Source organism: Dipodomys merriami, unplaced genomic scaffold (assembly GCF_024711535.1).
Source record: "Dipodomys merriami isolate MVZ:Mamm:240054 unplaced genomic scaffold, mDipMer1.0.p SCAF_28, whole genome shotgun sequence".
In the NCBI taxonomy this organism is placed as follows: domain Eukaryota; kingdom Metazoa; phylum Chordata; class Mammalia; order Rodentia; family Heteromyidae; genus Dipodomys; species Dipodomys merriami.
This window is the reverse complement of record NW_027204270.1, coordinates 3,480,302-3,499,876: the sequence shown is the minus strand read 5'-3', so window position 1 is coordinate 3,499,876 and position 19,575 is coordinate 3,480,302. Positions and strand designations below refer to the sequence as shown.

The window sequence follows — 19,575 nt, the reverse complement described above, 5'->3', positions numbered from 1 at the left end:
AAACTCAGTACCTCAAGCTCTTATTTGGTCTTTTCTGCCCAGGGCTGGCATGCTACCAATTGAGCCACACCTCCACTCCTGGCTTTTTGTTGGCTAACTGAAGAGTCTCATGGCTTTCCTGCCTGGCTTTGAACCATGATCCTCAGATCTCAGCCTCCTGAGTAGCTAGGATTACAGGCGTGAGCTACCAGCACCCCCTTTGTTTTTGAAGTCACCCAGTGGACAGTCATTTGTTACAGTACCACACGACACTGATATATTCCCCACAGCACTCATCCATCAGAGAGCATGCATTTCCGGCGTTCCCGCGCTTGTCTTCTGTGACAGATGGCCGCCGAAGGCAGGCACCTGTCATTCGGTGCTGCTCACTGAACATGAGCTGAATAAGGCAGCGTCCTCTAGCTGGGGAGCTGGTGACCCCCGACTGGCCATTCCTGCCACCTCCTCCCTGTCCTGGGTGCTGCTGGCCCCGCTTATGCCCACCCCTGGGAGGTCCCCTCTCCCTGAGTTCCACAATGTGTGCCCCAGAGAACGGTCACCCTGAACACGCCTGGTTCTCTCGCAGAGGGGAAAGCCTGGCCGACCCCGAGGGTGGCAGACCCCGCAGGACCTGCTGAAGATGGGGAGCCAGTCTTAGCTTCCCTCACAAAGACAGGTTTAACTGTGACCCCTGTAACGCAGGAATGGCGCACGGGGTGACTGGCCACGGGAGGTTTCAGGGCCGTGAAACTGCACTGCCGTGATTTGGGGGTCTTCCGTGCGTTTCCCCCACTGAACTGCAGCGCTAAGCTACAGACCGCAGTAGATGCTGTTTTCACTTGCTCTACAGGTCCCTGTCCTCATTTGTTTAACTGAATCTCTACTATGGGACTCTGATTCTTTCCAGTGTCAGAGATACAGAACTGGAGTCAGAAGCAACCTCAGGTGACAACAGAGGCCACCTCCAGTCAGCCCAGTCCCCCCGGGGGACAAGCAGCCACCTCCAGTCAGCCCAGCCCCATGGCGGGACAAGCGACCACCCCGCCCTGGTTTGGGTCCCTCAGAGGCGTGAGGCTCAGGTATGGCTGCATCTCTATGGGCCTGAATAATGCTGATAGGGCATTAAGTGAGATGCTGCACAAATTTCCCAGGTGTGGCTCTTGCTGCATTCCTGTCCCAACTTAGCCTCAAAGCCTGTGCGTGACAGGGAGGTGAGCAGCGGTGTGAGGTCACAGCCTGGAGGCCTGACTCTGCCCAGGGCAGTTCCACTAGTGGCTGGCCACGGACTCTTAGAGTTACTAACACCATCCACTTCCCTCTACCTCACCGGGAGGGACAAGGCAATTTGTCCTGGTGTGCCACAAAACATGGCTGAGGTTTGGGGGATATGTGTGTAGGGATACGGGGGTGGGGAGGGCAGGGAGTGCTTGATCCTTTCCTGCAATGCACCAGGCAGTAAATGATCCAAATGCTCCAGTTCTCGGCTCTGCCTTTACAGTGAAAGTCACGCAAGTGTGATGGAATGGGCGTGGCTGTATGCCAATAAAATTTTATTTGCAAGAACAGCCTGGAGAGTCAGGAAGTAGATTAGGTTAGCAGGGGCCATGGGGTGATAAAAAAAAATGCCAGAAACAGTGGTGAAGGTTGTAAAGGAATAGGAAGGAACCAGTGCTACGGAACTGGACCCTTGAAAGGATCAATTTCATAGTTCATGGATTTGATTAAGAAATAACAGTAAAAAGGCAGTGCAGAGGCGTCCCAGAGCCTTGCCAGCTCCATCGGGCAGCTCACCTGGAAAGCCAAGACCCGGCCTCTGCTTCTGGGCAGCAGCCAGGGACACTCACACTCGACATATTGATTTCTTTTGACAATAACTGTAGGATTTAATACAAGAATTCCTCCTGCTCCTCCGCTCAGTCATTTTTTGCCTGCTTCAATCTTCCAGATCCTGGACACTGTCATGCATTATGTCCTCTGTCCACCCAACTCGGCGTTATCTATAGATGACCTCCAATATCTTTATCCCTGGGGGAGACTTGGTGGCGGGCCACCCCGAGCTACCAAGGGGTCATTCGTCAATGTTCTCTGGTGTGACCAATTTGTCACGCCAGGGAATGCCAGACGTCACCTACAGGATGGCTCGCGTCTGTCACAGGATGTCACAGCAGCGCTGTCTGGGAGCGACACCCCTTTATGGACTCTTCCATCCACACTGAAAGTGAAATGGGCTGGGTGCTGGGGCCCTCGCCTGTAATCCTAGTGACCCAGGAGGCTAAGATCTGAGGATCACAGTTCAGCGCCAACCCAAGCAGGAAAGTCTAAGAACCTCTTATCTCCAATTAACCAGCAAAAGACTAGAAGTAGAGCTGTGGCTCAACTGGTAGAGCACCAGCCTTGAGTGCAAAGCTAAGGGACAGTGCCCAGGGCTGGAGTCCAGGCCCCAGTACCAGCACACTCACACTTAAAAAAAAGTGAACGGAGGCCCAGTTAGGCGCTACTTATTTAGAGCAAACCACACAGGCCTCCTGGCTCTGATGTCTCCTCTAAGTGGAAAGAAGCAGTCTGGTGGCTCAGATGAAGCCTTTGGCCTGCGTTAGACATTCTTGACTTCATCCTAAAATAGCCCACGTCCAGCAACCTCAGAACGTGGCGGGTGGGGAGCGGGGAGGTAGTCAATCGTTCTAAGACCAGCTACTGACATAAAAAGCAAAACCAGAGATGAGCAACTACAGCTCACAAGGTCTCAAATCAATTCACTTATTAATGTTTAAAGAGCAGCTCTGCCAACAGAACACAGGGCACAGGTGACTGTGCGTCTGGCACAGGTGCCCCGAGCTCTCGGAACAGCGCTACTCCTCTTTCCGGATATCCAATCCCCCCCCTCGTCCCCCATCCCCCACTGTCTAGAGCGTAACCTGTCTGAAAATTCATCCCTCCCCTCTCTCCTTCTGAGAGATCCCACAACGCTGGCAGAGTCTGACGGGCTCTCCCTTAATGTCTTCCTTGTACCCCAATGGTGTGGACCTAAGGCCCAGCAGATGTGCTCAGCTATGTACCCACAGCGGTACTGAGGGGCCGGTGTGGTTCGGAGCGTGGAAGGACACCAACCCACTCAGACTCTTTGGGGGAACCGCAGCTGCTGCACCGAAACACCAACATGGGCAAGCGCTGATGTTTTACGCTCACACAGGCGCGCTGAAGAGCGAGCTGGATCTGGGGGAGCTGTGGCACAGGTGTCACCCACCCGAGGCCCCCGGGCTTCCAGGAGTGGAAGGGATTACTGAGACTCAGCGCCAGTGCGGGGATGGCACCAGGGATAGCATCTTCCTTGGCCCGTGTGGCCTGCTGGGCCGGGGCAGGGCACCCTCCACAAACAGGAAGAGGGCAGCTCCCACGAGCCACTCTAGCCCAGTGCCAGGGCTGAGCCCCGGCTGGACGCTAGGTCCAGGGAGCCCTGTCTTACCTCGTCGGTGATCTGGCCTCCGAAGGTTACCCATGTTCCTGGAAGGAAGCACAGAGATTCAAGTCAGGCAGTCTACCGGGACCATATCTGTTCTGTGGGTGCAGCCGCAGGCCACAGGTGGCCACGTTACTCTGCAGTTCTGTATGGGGACAGCTGACGCTCAGGACAAGTCTCCAGACTAAGGGGGCAGGAGTCCTTAGGGCAGCCAGCTGGCCGCAAGCCCTGGAGGACACCGCGGACCGGGCTCTGATTCCAGGGACCCCTTGAAGCCATGGGCAGAAGGGTTCCACGCAAGGTCCTTGCTGTTGCTGGGGGGGGGTGTTGAGGCTAGAGGGGCCTATCATGTACCCCATAAAAGTGTTAGACAGGGAATTCTTCGGACAGAGCTCACGTCTGGAGAGAGAGATAAAGGGCAAAATCAGAGGCCTTTCCTGGGGGAGTCTCTGAGAAGCTGACCCAGTGAGAAGTCTTCCCAGCATGCCGAGGGCTGGGAAAAGCTGGGACTTTCTGCTGGGGGCCCATCTGCCAAGGCTGCAGCCCTGTCCGCTCCTCCTCCCCGGCTGCCTCCTGGTTCTCAGAGCAACCCGGCCCTCCGAATCCCAGGCTCTGGCCTTCCCTCCTTCACCCATACTCACCGAGCCCCAGGCAGGAGACCCGCAGGCCGGACTTGCCCAGATTCCTGAAAAACAAACAAACAAACAAACAAACCCAACAACCTCATTTGAGTCTTCCACATCGGGACAAGAGGCCGCTAGCCAGGCTCAGCTGTGACGCCTCCCTGGTCTGTTCCCCCACCAGCCCCTCGGAGCCAGGCCTCTGCTCCCTGCCCTGGGGGTGACACCCCATCTCCTGGGCCCCCACTCGGTGTGGCATGCTGCCGTGCCGCGGCGACGCAGCGCTGACTCGAGGGCAGATGCCGAGGGATGCCATCTTGTATGGGCTGCAGCAGGGCTGGCGTAGGCCCGTGGTGTGTCCACGGGGTCCCAGGCTGACCAGAGGTCACACTTGGGACTTGGTGGGTCACTACTCCCCTCTGGAGAGCTGGGTGGGAGGTGAGCCCTGCTTCATCTGGGCCACAGGGCTGGGCTGTGTCCTTGTGACCTTGAGGCTGGCAGTTTGGGGGACAGTTCAGTTCTCTAGTGAATTGGCCCCCCATAGCTGCCCGGCGACATCGAAGGCCTGGGAGGTGTCCACGGTGGGGTGCACTCCAGAGCCCGCACGTGGGCCTCGAGCCATCACCGGCATCCTGAGGAGGCTGTGGGGCCTAGGGCGTCTGGAGCCAGGCCCCTCTGGCAGCTGGGTTTGGCAGGCCTCCTGCTTGAGGTCCTCATGGTAGAGATGCCGGATGGCATGCGGAGCCAGAGCAGGGAGTGAGGAGCGGGCAGCTGCCCCTGGGCGCAGGCCCACGGAGGTGCTGTGTGCCCAGTCCTATTTATGGGTGAAACGGGTGTGTCCCGCCCCAGATGGTGAAGCTGGCAAGTGGCAGCCCCCGCGAACGGGGCCAGACCCACTTCCCTGAGAGGCGGCACTGACTTCCCAGGATGAGGGGGTCAGTCAGCACTGAAGGCCAGCGGGCCTTCCTCGGGACCCAGCACCCCCCGAGGCACCCCTTCTCCCTTTGGTGGAGTCTTTTGTCTCATCCTCAGATTACTCCACGCCAGTCCGGCCCCCCCTGGGAAGGTGGCAGGGAGCGCCTGTTTCACGACCACTCCGACCGTCCCCAGAGTGGCAGATTTCCCTGGCCGCCAGACCCCTGCTGGGGCCTGCTGGATCAAAAGCGCTCGTGATATGGGTGTGTGCAGTCTCGCTAAACACCTTGAGGACAACCACACTCTGTGTCACCCAATTGAAGGTCGTTTTAAATGGCCAGGTTTTCTTTCAAAATTTCCCGTCAAAATCGTCCAGCTGCCAACTGATTCCTCCCCCAGGAGGATTTTTTTCTTTTTCTCTAAATGAGAACCTAAAAGCAGCAGATTTCTCTTCCAGGAGAGCACTGGGCAGCTTTCCCGCTGCTGGGGCCTGGGTCACAGGACACGGACACACACGCCTCCCTTCTCCAAGCTGCAGGAACCCAGCGAGACAGCACTGGACATGGGAAAAAGGCACCCAGAGAGAGGGCACAGGAGGTGGGGGAAAGTCCTTTTCCTTGTACAAAACAGACAGGGGACAAAACAGGGCTTTAACACAACTGTGTTAAAAAGGGAGATGAGGTTTCTGAGCTTTATTCCCCTTTTCAGCCACTGACGATCTCATAGTGCCCCAAGTCTTGAATGTATATGTCAACCATGCCACATGTGTGCAGGGCAGATGGACAAAAGGCCTGACTTTATCCTATGTAAATTCTGTGGGTGCAGGGTCTACTGAGTAGAAAGGGAGACTTCTTCCATTCTGGGCAGAAAGTAACTGGACGGACATAGTGCCTTATGCCTGAACTCTTAGCTATGTAGCTAAGGCAGTAAAGTCTGTGAGACTCTTATCTCCCAGAAGAAGCTAACCCAGGCAGGAAAATCTGTATGCCTCTCACCTCCAATTAACCATCAGAAAGCCAGAAGAGGTATAGATCAAGTGAGAGAGCACATGCCTTGAGCAGAAAAAAAAAAGCTAAGGGACAGTGCCCAGACCCTGAGTTCGAGCCCCAGTACCAGCAAACAAAGCAGGACAAGTAACTGTGGAGGGACACGATCAGGTTTCTCAGAAGAGATGGGAAACCCAGGGAGGCCTGGTCGGGAGCAGCACACCCCTCTGAAGATGCAAGGCCTTCTTCCAGGAAATACTCATGGATGCCAATACTGCCATGGCCCTGTTTGCCATGTCAGGGTGTTTGCAGAGCCCTGAACCCCACTGGGCCTGGTCTAGATAAATAGATAAATCCAGGCATCTGGGAGGGAGGCTGGGCCTCTGCCTCTGTAAATTCCTGCCTGAGTGGACACAGGCAGCAATTTCTCCACTGTGATTTCCCTTGGTCAAAAAGCTTTACGTGTATTTTCCTGAGAAATTGCCTTTTATCAGTATAGTGCTGGGGTGAGGACTCAAACCCAGGCCCTCAGGTGTTTATGGGGAGGCAGGTGAGGGCATGAGAGGAGAGGCTGAGGAGCAAGGACACCTGTTGCCCTCCAGCTGGGGAGGAGAGCAAGACTTGTCCTGCCCTTGAGTCCCATCGTCTGAGTCTGGCTGGCATGAGGCGAACCTGCTTCCCCAAAAGGCTCTGAGCTGTTTCTGGTGCTGAACAGGGACCCGGGGCGTGTGGCTCCTCTGTGGCTTCTCCACCCACCACCCACAGGAATACTTGAACAAAACTAGGACACTGCATGACGCTGGGACTACCCTGCCCCACTTGTTTCCCAGCTAAAATGATGGTATTAGTTCTGCCATCTGCTTCCAGGCCTCCGGAGAAGGAATGAGAAGGGACAGGGTACCTCCAGGCTGAGAGCTTTCTATATAAGAATGACTGTGTGGTGTCAGGGGGGATGGAGCGCCACAGAACAGAGCAGATGGGGCCTGCCGCTACTGGAACCCAAAAACCGCCATCTAAGGATCTTTCTTTTCTTCTGCAGTTAACCTTCCAGTACTGGACCTTGAACTCAGGGCCTGGGCACCGTCCCTTAGCTTTTTCACTCAAGGCTGGAGTTCTACCACTTGATCTACACCTCTTCTGGCTTTCTGAGGGCTAACTGGAGATGAGAGCCATACAAATTTTCCTGAGTGGGTTGGCTTTGAGTGGGGACAGTGACAGACACGAGCCACCTCACTTCCTCTAAAGACTTTTTCTCCTAATGAAAATGACATCATGTTAGAATAGTTGGTCAAAATCTCCAAACCCCAATATTGTTGATCTTTGTGGGTTGGTCTCACGTCTCTGCCTAGGTTTGGAAAAATGACTAATAAGGACTCCTAACTGGAGTGCTTGTCAGGTAGCCACGGATTGCCCAGCGCCACTCGACACTGCACTCCAGGACTTTGTGAAGGATTAGAACCGGAAGATGCCAGGAAGTTACGGATTCTCTTAAAATGGAGTACAGGGCATTTCATTTTAGCCGTTTGGCTGGAGGACAAAAACCGGACGAGGCACGGGAGGGCAACCCTGTCTGGGTAAGGGGTTTAGACCTGAGGGAGACAGGTGTTTCCCCCTTAGCGCCTGGCTCAGCCGTCACCCCTAACAAGCCACGCTGTGATGGTTAATCTCGGTTGTCAGCTTGATGGGACTGACAGTTGCCTGGCTGATTAATGAGGTGCACCTCCGGGTGTGTCTGTGCTGGAGTTTGCAGAGACGCTCTGATCTAATCAGTGGTTTAATTCCTTGATGGACTCATGATCTGAGGCACTGCTGAGAGGTGGTGGGAGGCAGGCGGTGGTCTGTTAGAGGAAGCTGGTCACTGGGGGCTATGCCCTGACCTGGCCATTTCCTGTCTCCACTCTCTGCTTCCTGTCCTCTGCGAGAGAGCTGCTCTGCTCTACCACACCTTCCTCACCAGAGCGACTGAACCTTCTGAACCCCCGAATCTGTTCAACAGTCTGCCTCATTCCTAAACTCCAGGCTTCTGTGTCCCCACCACAGGCTGGGACCTGTCTGCTCTCTTACTGGAGAGACGGGCTCTTGTGGCTAGAAGTGCTCCAGGTGGACCTGAACCCAGGTCCCCAGGCTGCCCACTCTTCACTGCCCCATCTTGCTCTCTCTGCACACACAGGAGCATCTACGTGTGCACATACAGAGATCGCCTTCCAGCGAGTCTTGAGAGGGAATTCCTTCACAGTGATTTCTCTGTGCAGAAACAGGCTCACTATGAACCCTTCGACTGAGTGATTCTTGGATTGACTTAAAAGTTACGGGAGGTGACTGTAAGTATCCAAACTAATATAGGTCGCACGCACATATTCACTCCCAGCTTTTGATCCCCACCCAACCAAAGATAGTAACTCCAGAGCTTTTAGAACATGGAATTCTATTCTGGGTCCTCCTCACCAAACAGAGGCTGGGGACAAAAGTCCTTTACCCTGGAGGCTCAAGAGAATCCAAGGTCCACAGGACTGGGGTGGAGGGGTGGGGGAGGGGACAGGGCCAGTCCACGCCAGGACCCATCCCCAGGGGTGTCCCTTACACGCAGGTCCTCGGCCCGGCGCCTCCTGGTGTTGGCTCTGGGGAGGTCTCAGTTACAGGGAGGTACTCTCCATACTTATGAGTTGGCATCAATGCCGGGTCCGGATCCAGGCCACTCTCCTCCGCCTTCCTAGAGCTATCTGTGCTGGGACGGCGTCAGGTCACCAAGAGGCACCCCAGCCCTGGCTCCTGCTTTGAAAGCACAGCTCCTAACTGGCCGTTCCAGCCGGCTCAGGCCCCAGAGCAGAGCTCTTCCCCCAGGGGCACTGTGCTCAGGAGCAAAGGGCCCTGGGGTCTTAAATGGCCAGACCACAGCAGGGTGCCCAGAGCCGCCCCAGGGCCCTTCCTCCCCTTCCATCCCAGGGCATAGGAGCAAGGCTGCGGGTGGGGACCAGGGATGCAGGGAACAGGAGGGAGGTCTTGTCCCAGACACTCAGATCTTCCCCACGTAAGACTCACAGAACCCAGAGCAAGGTAGAATACGGAGCCCCTGTGGAGGGGAACAACACAGCCTGGGCTGAGCGTGGTGGGAAAATGGACTGCCCTGTGCCTGCCTGAGCCAGGGTCCCTGCTGGACGAAGCCAGGCCTGGCTCCGGAAAGTTCATTCTACCATAGGCTTCACCTGATAGCCTCAACTCTGACGAGTGCTACAAATATCTCAGCCCACCCACGGGTATCTTCTGGGGCCTCTGTGCTGAGGAGGACAGGAGGATGTGGGGGTGCCTGGGAGGAGCCGGCGGAAGGCGAACGGAGGACTGCGAGCATCCGTACCCCCTCTACAGTCGTGGAGAAGCGGCTTGGGGCTGAGTGGATCCTCAACTTAATTCTGACCGAGTGTGCCGAGCACTGAGACCCCCCCCAGCCCTCCCCCCAGTCCTCCCCCCCAGCCCTCCCTCCCTGGCTCTCGGCACACTGCCCAAAGCCAGGAGAGTGGGTTTTGAGACGGGAGGAGGAAGCCACAGCCCCCACCCGCAGCGCCCGCGTCCCCGCAGCGCCCCGCGGTCCCCCGTACCTATATCTCACCCCAGGCTGCTTCACGCTGGCATCGCTAGTGCTAGGGGTGCTGTGCACGGACAGCTGTCCCAGGCTCCGGGCCACCATGGCCACCGCCCGGAAGCGGCTGCGGGTGCCCGGGCTGGGGCTGCCGGCTGCCGGCCGGCCCAGACGCTCCTCGGGGCCCCGGCTCTTGAGGCTGTGCTCCGAGCATACGAAGGACACCTGCATCTTGACGCCGGGCTCCACTCCTGGCTGTCTCTCCCTTCAGGCCAGGTTCAGAAGTCATCCAGCCCCTTTCCCTTCTCAGCCCGGGACGAGACTATCCCAGAAGGCTCAGACTTGGAGATTTCAGATGCAACGAAGAGGTCTGTGCGGTCGCCAATCGAAGGGCATCCAATTTCCAGATGGCGCCTGACCTTACCCAAGAGGAGTCAATGATCAAGGCTCCTAGGAGCCCGGGGTGCAGGGGTGAGGGCCCATCCTCACTGTCCTGGCAGGCCTGCCCTGCTCCTGCTGGGCACTCCCGGTCCCACGCTGCTCTGTCCCCAGCAGCTCCGAGCGCGCTCAGCAGGGCCGGGCTGTGAGGGGCCCCCTGGCTGCGGAGCGTGCGTCCCGAGCCCGGGGCGGTGGCTGGGGCTGAGCAGCGCTGCGGTGGCCACCTCCCCGGGCAGCGGCTGAGGGGGGCGGGTTGCAGGGAGCAGCTGCTTCTCTGGGCTTCCCCGATCCTCTCTCAGCTCGCTCGTGGCTCTGCACACAGGGTGGCTGAGGCTCCCACAGTCAACGAGGCAGCCAGCAAGAGGCGCTGGCGGCGCTGGAGATTCATTATTCATGACACAGGATGCACAGCCGCCCGCCCTGCGGGCCCCGGGAGGCTCCTCGCCCTGGCAGCTCCGGGCCGACCTGCCACCCGACCCCGCGTGGGGCGGGGGTCTAGGGGCGTTCACTAGGGGTCTGCTCACTGGAATCTCGGAGGAGAAAACCCACTGGGTCTCGGTGAAATGACTCGATGGCCAAGGGAAGAGACCAGGGTCAAGGGACAGAAAAATACCAGCGTTCCACAGTACTTCCACTCCGGCAGACATCAGTACTTCATGAATGAATGAATGCGTGAACGCATGTTCTCCCTGGCTGGCTGTCATCTGACCCCAAGTGTACCCGGCAGGTTGGACCCCTGCCAGAATGTTCTTCTAGCTTTCCACTTGTCTTGCCAGGGTGCCAGCGAGTGGGGGTCTAGTCCTGGCTCGGCTGCTGATTCACTGTGTGACCACAGGAGTGCTGCCTTCCGTGGACCCCCATGGACAAGATGAGGGCTGTGGCCTGAGGCCTGGGCTGTCCCTCCCAGCTAGACCCTACAAGCCCTTTACACCTACCAGCCGCCCAGCTCTGCCCCCAGCAGGACCCAGGAAAGAATCCACCCAGGATGCCCTGCTTTTGGACACAGAAGTTAGGAACGAAACCGGTCCAGGCCCGGCTGTCTCTGCTCATGAGCTGGGCAGACCGTCCCCCATGCTGTTCTCAAGATTACAAAACTGGGCCCTACATCAGGTCACATGGGCAAAGCGCTCAGATGTGATTCTGGTCCCACAAACATGTGCTCACCATTAAAACAACAAGCACACTAATAACATGACTTAGTCTGAAGTGACTGGATGAGAGCGACAGGTCCAACTTCCGCCAGGGCACAGGCACCTGCCCGCAGGACCTCAACCTCTGGGACAGCTCCTTCAGTATCGGGTCAGGACACCAATGGAGCCAGTCACAGTGGGGTTCTGGCCCTGCCCGGACTGACGTGGCCAGCAGCCGTTTTCAGCAGGAGTTTTGAGCGACAGCATGCATACTGGACATTTCCATGATTTTTGGTGGTCATAGGACTTGAACTCAGGGCCTGGATGCTTTTTCAGCTTAAGGCTAGAGCTCTATCACTTTGACCTACACAGATACACTTCTGGCTTTTTCTGAGTAGTTTATGAGAGATAAGAGGATAAGAGAGTATCATGGATTTTCCTGCCCAAGCTGGCTTTGAACCGTGATTCTCAGATCTTGGCCTCCTGAGTAGGTGGGATTACAGGTATGAGCCACTGGGGCCCAGCTAAAATTGGGCTAGTTGCTTGGAGAAAAAAAAATATATTTTTTGTTGGTTGTAAGGCTTAATCTTAGGGCCTGGGCACTGTCCCTGAGCTCTTTACGCTAGTGCTCTACCACTATGAGCCACAGCACCACTTCATCCATTTCTTTCTTACTTATCTCTGCACTTGGCAAACAGTGGCAATGCCCAAGAGCTGAGGTCTCGCTGTTCCTCGATGTCTGCCATGAGGCTGGAATGTCATGAGTAGCATGAAATTAAGCGACGGTACAAGAACCACAGTCACACGGTGTCCTTACCACACAACCAGCGGTCCTGGTTCTACATATGCACCCTGGGAACGGAAAACATGGGTCTCCACAAAAACCTGAACACCAATGCCCATAGCAGCTCTATTCATAATAGCCGAAAGGTGGAAACAACTCCAACTGAATGACAAGTAGATAAATGAAATGTGACATGTCCTCACAATGGAATATTTGGTCATAGAAAAGAATGAAGCTGGGCTGGGAAGGTGGCTCAGCGGTAGAGTGCTTGATTCCTCAGCAGCACATAAACAGAGAAAGCCGGAAGTGGCGCTGTGGCTCAAGTGGTAGAGCACTCGCCTTGAGCTGAAGAGCTGAGGGACAGCGCCCAGGCCGAGTTCAAAAAAAAAAAAAAAAAAGAAAGAATGACACTCTGATGGCTGCTACACCTTAGATAAATATAAAAACATCATTCTAAGTGGAAGAAGCCAGTCATGAAAGAACGTCCTATGATTTCATTAATGTAAAAAAAAAGCCCCACAAAAAACCATAGAAACTCATAGCAGATTAATGGCTGGCAAGTTGGGGTGACTGTATGGAGTAATAATAAAAGGGCATGAGAGGTTTTTGGGGGATGAGGTGGTGAACATGCTCTAAAAGTAACTGGTTTTTGCACCATTTTGTGAGTAAGTCTAACGGTTGGGTTATACACTTGAAATGACAGAGCTGTCTGTCACCCGTCGGCTGTATCTCACGCCATCTAGTTTTAGAGCCTCAGGACCTTTGCTCTCCCTGTTTCCCGGTGGTGGTGCCCTCCCAGCTTCTTTCTAAAGAGCCTTTCCCATGAGGAGCAGAGAGTAAATTCCAGACATGTGCCGGGCACCTTCACGCCAGCCTGTGGGGAAGTGCCACGCATATGTGGTGGACTTAGTTCTTCAACAGACTCCTGGCTAAATGCTGACATGGCCAGTTCCTCTGTGAGCAGCCAGAGGAATGGCTGCCTCACCCCAAAGCTCGACTCTGTCCACAGAACACACCAGAGAGACGGGGTGGGCAGCTGCTGGCTGAGCCACCCTGAGCTCGGGTCCTGCCGCAGTGGACCCGGACAGACAGGACTGCTGGCGCTGAGCCAGGGCCTCCCGCGAGGACAGCCAGTGGCAATGGAAGGGGGCAGACGCTCTCTCCTGGACGGGGAGGGCCACGGAGGCCTCAGGATCTTGAGACATTTTGGAATTAGGTCTAATTTTCATCTTCCCCATCGCTGTCTTCTGAGGATTCCAGTCATGATCTACTAGGCCTGAGCCCTCCCCCCTCCTTCCCCCCCCCCCCCCAACAGCCAGAGTTCAGGACAGTAGGAGGAAAAAAAAGAGGTAACAAGGTAGGCCTTTTCGCTGGGCCCCGACAGCTTCAGGCTCGGTTCAGCACATAAACATCCAGGCATGTTCCCAGTGGTCTCCAGGTTGCATGGGGCAGCCCTTACCTCCAGGTACTACCTTTTCATAGTAATATTTAAGACCAAGTTTAACGGAATCACAGCCCGGTGGCCGAAAGAGAAGAGTCCACTCTGGGATGCCATTTACATAGTTTCTTGAATAAACTGGTGGCCTGTGAGTCACCCAGGGGACAGCGAGACGGCAGAGGCCCCCTGGGGAGCCGGCCCTCTGCCAGTGACTGCCGAAGGCCTGGGCTGTTCCCCTCCCTGGGAGCATGACCTTGTGCTATCTACCATACAGCCAGGGACCCTATTTCTAAATAAGGGAAGCCTCTATAGGATTTGGGAGGTGAGGCTGAGCTCAGTACCCTGGAGGCCCGGGTCCGGCATTCCCTGCCTCTCCACCTCAGTCCGGCCATCTGGCCTGTCTCCTGTCACGTACCTGGAGGGTGCTCCCTCACACCGCCACTGGCTCCTCCCACGGAGGGTTTGGCCCTTAGCTCCTCGGTCCCTCCTCAGACCATCCTGCCTGCCACAGGCCTCTGCCACATTGTTTGCCTTGTGGCCACAGGTCAGCTGGTGCGGTGAACTTGCTCACACACTGCTGACTTTCCCTTAGCTTCTCTGCACCAGGATGTTATCAGCCATGATACGTGCAGGGGAAGGGGACTCTACTGATCATGTTTTGGATTGTTCCCCAGGATCTAGCCCAGTGCTTGGTACTGAGTGGTCTCTGAATAAATACCTGCAAGGTTATCAATGACTAGCCCAAACAGACAAAACAACAACAACAACAACAACAACAACAACAAAAGAGTTTCCCTCTTGAGCAATTTCCACCAGAGTTAGGAGTTCAGTTGGGGTTACTAGCTGGACATTTGTCCTTCCCATACAGCTGGATTTGAAGTACAAAGCCTTTAAAATTCTGCCATCTAATGGACTCCCAGAAGAAATGTTTTGTTTCTTTAAATTACAACAGCCTGTTCAAACAATGGGCCGGAAGACCAAACAGTGTTCACAGAACAGTCCTGGCCTTGCAGGACTCCCAGTTAAGTCTGAACTTCAGATAAGCAGTCCTAGCGCTTGAACTCACGGCCTGGGCACTGTTTCTGAGCTTCTTTGGCTCAAGGCTAGCACTCTACCACTTGAGCCACAGAATCACTTCTGGCTTTTCCTGAGTAGTTTATTGGAGATAAGAGTTTCATGAACTTTCCTGCCTGGGCTGGCTTCAAATGGCAATCCTCAGGTCTCAGCCTCCTGGGTAGCTAGGATTACAGGTGTGAACCACCAGCACCTGGCTAACAGGTAATTTTTTAAATTGTAAACATGTCCCAAATATTCTATGGGACAGATTTATTTAAAAAATTATTTACTCTTTACCTGAAATTCCAACTGAAGGTATCATGTCTTCTCTTTTTCTTTTGAAGTGCTGGGGATAGAAACCAGACCAGACCAGTGCTCTACCACTGAGCTACGTCCTAACCCTGCAGGCTGTATTTTTCTTTGTTATACCTGGAAGGCCTGCAAGGATGGGTGAGGATGGTCCTCTCTGGCTGAGCAGCTCTGAGAAGAGCCTAGGGGCACAGGAAACAATGCAGTGTACTTGCAGTCTTCAAGGATTTATAAACAACAACAACAACAAAAACAGCAAAAGGCTTTTTGGTCCTTCTGGAGAAAGGCTGGCTGGAGCGCTGTCCAGGGTGCTGAATTCAAAGCCAGGTAAGTTCAAGGGAATATCCTTTTGAGATGCCAGACACTTAGAGACGCCAATCATGCAGATACGTGTATATTTAATTCACAGCCTTTGCCCCCATCCCAACCATTTGATACAACCAGTCAGGGAGCCACCAACGAACACCCAGTTTCCTACGGAAAGCCTAGTGGAGGACATAAAGGGAAACCTGTCTTTGTCCCAGTACAGAGCTGGGGTTTCTGCTGCCAGGATGGGTTGGTTTAGGAGATGGTGAGCTGAGACTTGCTTGAGTTCAGGTGGAGTCCACCCCCTAATGACCAATTTCTCCTACTGAAGTTGCAGGAGATAATCGAACCAGCACACTTAGCCCTTGGCCAAGTTGTTTTCTTTCTTGCTTATTTTTGGATAGCGAGGCCTCTCTATGACAGGCTTTCAGTTTCTTCTTGGACACATTTCTGGGTTTGGAATATCAAAGCCGAAAATATCTACTCCCGTCTCTACACAGAGGAATTGTCACCGGGGTCTCATGGGCCGCGGCCCTGTGTCTACGGGCTCCCTGCCCTCGCCCCTCTGCCCGGCCCTTACCGATACTTCATGCCTGTGCGCCGCGCGGTGCAGCCGTCCAGGGAGAGGCCGTGCATGCGGAGGAAGCTCTCCATGTTCCTGGCCTGGGCGGCCGCCCGCACCTCCCGCAGCCGCCGCAGCTCCAGCGTGTCTGTCTGGCGGACGGGGTGCAGGCCCCAGTCTGAGTGGCACCTACTGCTCACGCTCCGCAGACTTTCGCTGTAGGTCATGGACAGCATGGTGCTGCCTGGCCCGGGAGCTGCCGCTGTCCGGACGGGAAATGCCGAGTGGCGTTGGTTAGAGACTGTGCCAACGCCCTGGGGCAGGGGCCGGGGGGCAGCGTAATAACCTCCAATGTGAGGTACGACCAAGAGGCCCTGGTGCCCAGGGTGAATGCACGCCTTGGCTTGAGATTCCACCACATGCTGGAAACAGAGCGCCTTCCTGCACCTCTGCAACCGAGAGCCAAGCACCAGCCAAGCTGCATTCCAGGTGGGGGCACCACGCTCCAAGTGTTCCACAGGGAGCGGGGGTGGGGTGGGGCGTGCAGAGCCTGGGCCCCTGGGCGGAGGCCCGGGGAGGCTCCCCGAGCGGCCCCACGTCCCGCCCCACCCTCCCGGGGTCCCACTTGCTCTGGAGCCCTGGGGAGAGATGTGCCAACCCCATGACGCTGTCTGCATGCAGAAGCCCCAATGCTCTGGCAGAGCGCGGACTCAGTGCTCCACGATCTCAAGAGGGTCAGGGATCTTTGCAAAAGAAAGACTGAACAGAATGTGTTTAAGGAGCACGAGCTGGGGGTGAACTAGGAAGCAGGTTTAGCTGGAGATCAGGAAATCTCACAACTTATGTGTTAAGAAATATATGTGTGTGTGTGTGTGTGTGTGTGTGTGTGTGTGTATGTGTGCTGGTATTGGGGCTTAAACTCAGGGCCTATGCACTGTCCCTTAGCTGGTACTCTACCACTTGAACTACAGTTCCACTTCCAGATTTTTTTGTTTGGTTGGTCATGGGGCTTGAACTCTGGGCCTGGGCGCTGTTCCTGAGCTCTTCAGCTAAAGGTGAGCACTCTACCACTTGATCCACAGTGTCGCTTCTGGTTTTCTGGTGGTTCACTGGAGATAAGAGTCTCATGGACTTTCCTTGCCTAGGCTGGCTTTGAACTGCACGATTCTCAGAGCTCAGCCTCCCGCTGTAGCTAGGATGACAGGCATGAGCTACCATTGACTAGAAAGAAGCACTGTATGGAGTCATTTGAACTAATACATACTCTTAGAAACCAAGAATAAGAAAATACCCATTAACATGAAACAGAAGGGGCTGGAGGCATGGTCTAAGCAGTAGAGTGTCTGCCTAACTAGCATGTAGCTCTGAGTTCAAACCCCAGTACCATAATAAAAAAGGGGGTAAAAATGGGAGTCTGGTGTGGTAGTACACACCTGTAATCCCAGCACTCAGGAGGCTGAGGCAGGAAGATATTGAATTTGAAGCCAATTTGAGCTACAAAAAGCAAAACCTGTTTCCAAAATCCAAATCATCTAGAGCAAACCCCTCCCCCCAAATAAAACCCTCTAAACAAAACAACTCCCTAAAATCAGTTGGAAATTAATACATAAATGGTACTCCATGTAGAGAGTGGACATTATGAAGGCATGCAGCATCTCAGCAGGAACTGACACGCCGTCAGCCCCAGGGGACCGTGGAGAAGTAAGAGAACAGGCAGCGGAAGCCACGTGCCGGTGGCACACACCTGCAGTCCCCACTACTTAGGAGGCTAAGATCCAGAGGACTGAGTTTCAAAACCATCTACGGCAGAAAAGTCCATGAGGCTCTGTCTCCAAAATAAGCAGCAAACAGCTAGGCTGGACGTGTGATAGAGTACCACCAAATAAACAAGTTGAGAGAACATGAGCTCCCGAGTTCAAACACTGGTACTAGCAGAAGTGAAGTAACAACAACAACAACAAATCCCAGCAAAGCGCATGCCTAGGTAGCTACTGCAGGTAGACCTCAATATCAATGAGCACTGAGGCTAGGAGTCCACACCCTGTTGAAGCTGTAACCGGGAAGGACACAATGGCAGGTGAAGGGCAGAGGCCTGGACAAGAGAATGTCTGCAATCTAGGCTCCCCATTCCTCCTGACCAGAGCTCCACCTCTGCCCCGATACTGCACATCTGGCTGGCCACCAGAGCCCGTCAGATGGAAATCCTCATCTCAGCAGGTCAGCAGTGCCATGGGCTCCTGGCGCCCACAGGAAGGGACAGACCTATCCACCCTCTGCTCCTTCCTGGAGGAGCCGAGCTCACTGCAGAGCTCTGGTGTGGTCCTTTGGGCAGGGGTGGAGGGGTCCTGGTCTGGCCCCTCCTCTGGTGAGCTCCACGGGGTCTCTGTGCTCATCTTCCCCAGGGCCAGAGGAAGGACGCAGGAGTTGGAGGTGAGCCCCGAGTGTTGGGTCCTCCCTGGAGTGACCCTCCTGGGTGTCCTTGACTTGCCTGGCCCGAGTGCCCCTGGGAAGTGGCCGCCTCCAGGGCCCCACAGCTGTCCTTTCCACGGCGGCTGCCCTGCACGTCTATTCCCCTCTCTTTCAGGGACTGTCAGCAAGCCATCCCCATCCAGCGCAGGTGTCTGGAAATGCTCAGTGGACACGCAGATGAGGTGGAGAAGGGGTCTAGACACACTGGAGAGACTAGAAGGCAAGGGTCTCCCGAGTGGCCCTGTGGGGAGCGGGCATGAGGAGAGCAGTCTGTTCAGGCCTTAGCCTGGATTCCACCCACCCCCAACCAGGTTGCTCATGGGCAGCTCCCTCATCGTCCCTCACACAGACCCCGGTGCCACCCCACCCCACCCGGCCTCTTTCCTGCTGTGGCTAAATGCAGTTACCCCCCCTCCCTGCTGTGCCACTCCAGGGAGGCTGAGCCCAGGAGGCAGGAGGTTTCTCCTCTGCCTGCCCCTTCCCTGCGGTGTCTGCAGAGCAACAGGAGGGGTCTGGAAGGTCTGTACAGGGCCACGAGTTGCCCTCTCTCTGCCAGGGGTGGGGCTGCCAGGCTGGAACGTTCATTCACCGGGGCACGTATCCTTGGGGTGGGGACCGCACAACTCTAGAGGCTAAGGCAGGAAGGGCTGCCCCACCTTCCAGAAGAACTCAGAGGTGGGGAAGGGGCCCGCTCGGGGTGGGAGCCCCCTGGCGAGGGGCACCAGCATCTTTCGAGCAGGCTGGCCGCTGCCTCTCCAGCCAAAGGGCAGCTTCCGAGGAGGCCGTGTGTCTGGCTGGCCGCTGTGTGTGGGTGAATGGACATTGGCCCTTGCTTCCCTGGGGTCCCGTTCAGGGAGAAGGCCAAGCCGGGCAGGCTGCGGCTATGGCTTCTTCCCGAAAAGCAGGGCCCGTCTCAGATGCTCATGTTCCCAGCCGGGCCCAGCCAGGCCGATCGATAGCCATTAGCTTTTAAGACAGTACCCAGAAAAAGCAACCCTGGTCTGGCCAAGGCCCCGGCGTGGGAGGAGAGCGGCTGAGCTGCCCGGTGAGGCTGGGCAGTTGGCTGTCACCGGCTCAGCACCACCCAGGAAGGCGCCTGGCTCCCTGCATCTGCTAAATGGGACGGGCGGAGGCCGATCACCAGGCAGCCCTGGCCTATGAGACTGAGCTGGACAACCCGGCAGAGCTGGTGGTGCACGCAGGTGTGTGCCTTACACAGGTGGCCAGCAGCCGGGCGTGGCAGTGACACCAGTGACAATAAGTGTTCTGGAGAGGAGAATTCATGACCTGTCCTCTGCGAGAGGGGGACAAGTGACCAGAGACTGGAATGAGTCAAGGGAGTCACGCAGACACCTAATGTGTCTAGGAAATGTCCAGCAGGATAAAATACACACTAATGATGGACACTGAATGCCACTAATATAAAGCACACACTACTAAGTGCACTGATGAATGTTCTTATGGAGAACATGCATGTTTGTGACGAGATGGGAGAGGGGCGGGAATGGAATGGAGGTGTGCAGAGGCGGGGGCAGGAAAGAGCAGGCCTGGT

General features: G+C 55.6%; 1 protein-coding gene across 7 annotated transcripts in view; it reads right to left on the bottom strand.

Annotated features, from left to right (window-relative positions):
- Positions 1-19,575, bottom strand: part of Kcnab2 (potassium voltage-gated channel subfamily A regulatory beta subunit 2) — a 79,608-nt gene that overhangs the window by 17,188 nt on the left and 42,845 nt on the right. For 5 of the 7 annotated variants that reach the window (XM_070037205.1, XM_070037203.1, XM_070037206.1 and 2 more), the window contains 2 exons: positions 4,078-4,121; positions 3,443-3,480 (listed from right to left, as the gene is read on the bottom strand). In XM_070037205.1, coding sequence (XP_069893306.1) covers positions 3,443-3,480; positions 4,078-4,121 — 82 coding nt within the window. Of the gene's footprint in view, positions 1-3,442; positions 3,481-4,077; positions 4,122-9,550; positions 10,069-19,575 lie in introns of those variants that run through there. The other 2 variants (XM_070037201.1, XM_070037202.1) reach the window with 2 other exon arrangements.